This window comes from Entamoeba nuttalli (assembly GCF_000257125.1).
Source record: "Entamoeba nuttalli P19 unplaced genomic scaffold asmbl_3822, whole genome shotgun sequence".
Lineage (NCBI taxonomy): Eukaryota > Evosea > Mastigamoebida > Endamoebidae > Entamoeba > Entamoeba nuttalli.
In genome coordinates this window covers 1-2,824 of record NW_008576354.1, presented here as the reverse complement: position 1 = coordinate 2,824, position 2,824 = coordinate 1, and the positions used below count along the sequence as shown (strand labels likewise).

At 27.1% G+C, this 2,824-nt stretch overlaps 1 protein-coding gene across 1 annotated transcript; it reads left to right on the top strand.

Moving 5' to 3' along the window:
• Positions 1-1,044: 1,044 nt before the first annotated feature.
• ENU1_082400 (Arf GTPase activating protein) lies at positions 1,045-2,103 on the top strand (the record flags this gene model as incomplete). Its single annotated transcript, XM_008858750.1, has 1 exon — positions 1,045-2,103. A coding segment is annotated over one exon (1,059 nt), but the record flags the coding sequence as incomplete, so codon positions are not given.
• Positions 2,104-2,824: the final 721 nt, after the last annotated feature.

The following is a 2,824-nucleotide window of genomic DNA, read 5'->3' as shown; positions in this document are numbered from 1 at the left end:
CATTTTATTCAACAATGTCATTATAAAATGCATAAAAATATAAATACAATATACAAACTGTATATTTTTATAATTATCTTATGTTTCATTATTCTATCACCCAAACAAAATTAATATAAGAAAATTTTAATAAAATCTATTAACACTATTTTCTTCTTTTAGAGTATATTTATATATGTTCAATAATTTATAAATCATTATTTCATATAAATAGTTGTTTATTTCTTGACTAGTCAACTTTCCAATTTCTTAATTCTCACATTTTTTTCAATATCTGCTATTAAAATAATTAAAATAAAACATTGTAATAAGAAGTTAGTGAAAAAAAAGAAAAGAAATTCATTTACTGGTTTTTACAATAAGCGTAATAATTCGTTTGGTTATAGTTATCTTTATAATGCTCTACCTTATTTTTAATTCATTCTTAAATCTTTATTCCTGTTCTTCAATTTTATTTAATAAGTTTTTTTAGCTTCAATTTTTATGAGTTATATGATAGAGATACAATGAATAATTGCTTTATTTGATAACCAAACTGACTTGTTCAAACGAGTTAATGAAAGTACATTGATTTATTATTATATCCATTTATATTAACCAGAAAAATTCACATAAAAAACTAAGAGTCTCACAACAAATAATATATTGTTTTATGAAAATAATAATTTTTAATTCCATTAAAACTATTTTTGCGTATCTTTGATATAAACAAATAAGTAACAAAAAAATATTTATTTATACCTTCATTTGGCATAAACACTAGAAATAGTTAATAGTAGAACAAAATAAATAGATTAGGACAAAATATCATTAAAAATATAAAAAGAATTATCTAAGATTTAATTCTGTTAATTAAAGGATTTTAAGTTATTAATATATTTAAATCATTTTATTTTATATGAATCTGATTCATAATAACTTTAGCCCAAAAATACAAACTAAAAGTAATTTCTCTCAAATAAAAAACTATAAAAAATACGTATCAAATTTTCTTTTTGAAAGAATAATAAAAATGAGATCTACATCTCTTATTTATTCAAAAAAAAAAAGCAAATGCCACGTTCACAAGATGAAAAAAACACTGAAATGTTAAGAAAAATGTCACAACTTCCTGGAAATAAAAGATGCATGGATTGCCAAGCAATTGGTCCTGTTTATGTAGTCATTGATTTTGGTACTTTTGTATGTCAAACATGTAGCGGTATTCATAGAGAGTTTGGTCATAGAGTCAAATCCATTTCTATGGCAACTTTTAAGCCAGAAGAAATAGCTAAAGTTAAAACAATCGGCAATGAAAATGCTAGAAGAATTTGGCTTGGTCGATGGACAACAGCTGATTACCCATTACCTGAAAGTGGAAATGAAAGAAGAATTAGAGAGTTTATGAAATTAAAGTACCAAGACAAAAAATGGTTTGACCAAGCTGCCTACAACCAAATTATGAATGGACAAACACCTCCCCCTGTCACTCATCATCCTGTTGTTCAAGACAATATACCTAATAACACTCAACCAATTCAACAACAACCACAACAAACCCACAATACTCACAACGCAGGCTTTTGGAAAGATGACGATAATGTTGGACCAATTAAATCATCCCAACAGCAACACAGCCAAAGCACCTTAAATATTCAAAATGAACAACCTAAAAAGAAAGTTGATTTCATGGCTCTATTTGACCAAGCTATGCAACAACCTGCTCCTTCTCAACAACCTCAAGTTCAACAACAAGCACCAATGGACCTATTTGCTCAACAACCAAATCCTTCTCAACAATATCCTGCTTTTAATATGCAACAGCAATACCCTATGTTTACTCAACAACCAACACAACCTATGAATTACCAACAACCAATGATGCAACAACAATACTCTATGTTTATTCAACAACCAACACAACCCATGGGTTATCAACAACCAGCTGCTTCTACTCTTATGCAACAACCAGCAACTACTACTCCTGTTCAACAACCAAAACCACAACCGAAGCCAGACGTTTTTGCTTCACTTGGATCTTATCATCCAAAAGCGAAAACAACACAACCTGAGCCTCAAGCAGCCCCTGCACCATCTGGAAGTGATGTCTTTGATTTTATCTAAAGGAGAAGACTTACTTTTTCTTTTACTTGTCTCATGGAAAATAGCTAAAAATTTATTGATTGGCTGTTTTTTGTTAGTCTGTTCTATTTTTACAACTCAACTTTTAGTTATAAAAATCACAAATTAATTGATAATAAATGATAACGACAATTATTGAATTAATATTAAGAGGATAAAACATAACTTTCTCTGATAACAAAAAAGAAATACATTAACAAAAGATAAGTATCATATCCATTGTTTAATGCTTTGTTTTAATAAGTTCCAACAATGTATGTTAAATAAATTAATTTAAGAATTAGAGAAGAAAAAAAACATTTCATAATTTGTTGGTTTTAAAACAAGTGCAACAATAAAATAAGTGAATTGGATTAGGAAGAAAAACAAAGTTGTCTTTTGGTTCAAGAACAACAAAAAGAAAAAGAGGCAAGTGTGGCAGATAAAGCTCTTACAATTTAAACAATCAGTATTTCCATAAAGATAATTCAAAAATGAGTTAAATAAAAAGAAATTTGTTGTATTGAACCTTATCAAAGGGAATAATGAATCACATCAAATCCAACACCAAAAGTCTAATATTTATGTATTTAATGGATATATTTATATTTTAGTTGTCTCTTAACAAACGTGAAGAAAAGAATCAAAAATTATTAAAGACTAATAATTTTATGTTTCATCAATCAAATAATTAGTTGAATGAAATAGATTTAATAAATAATAA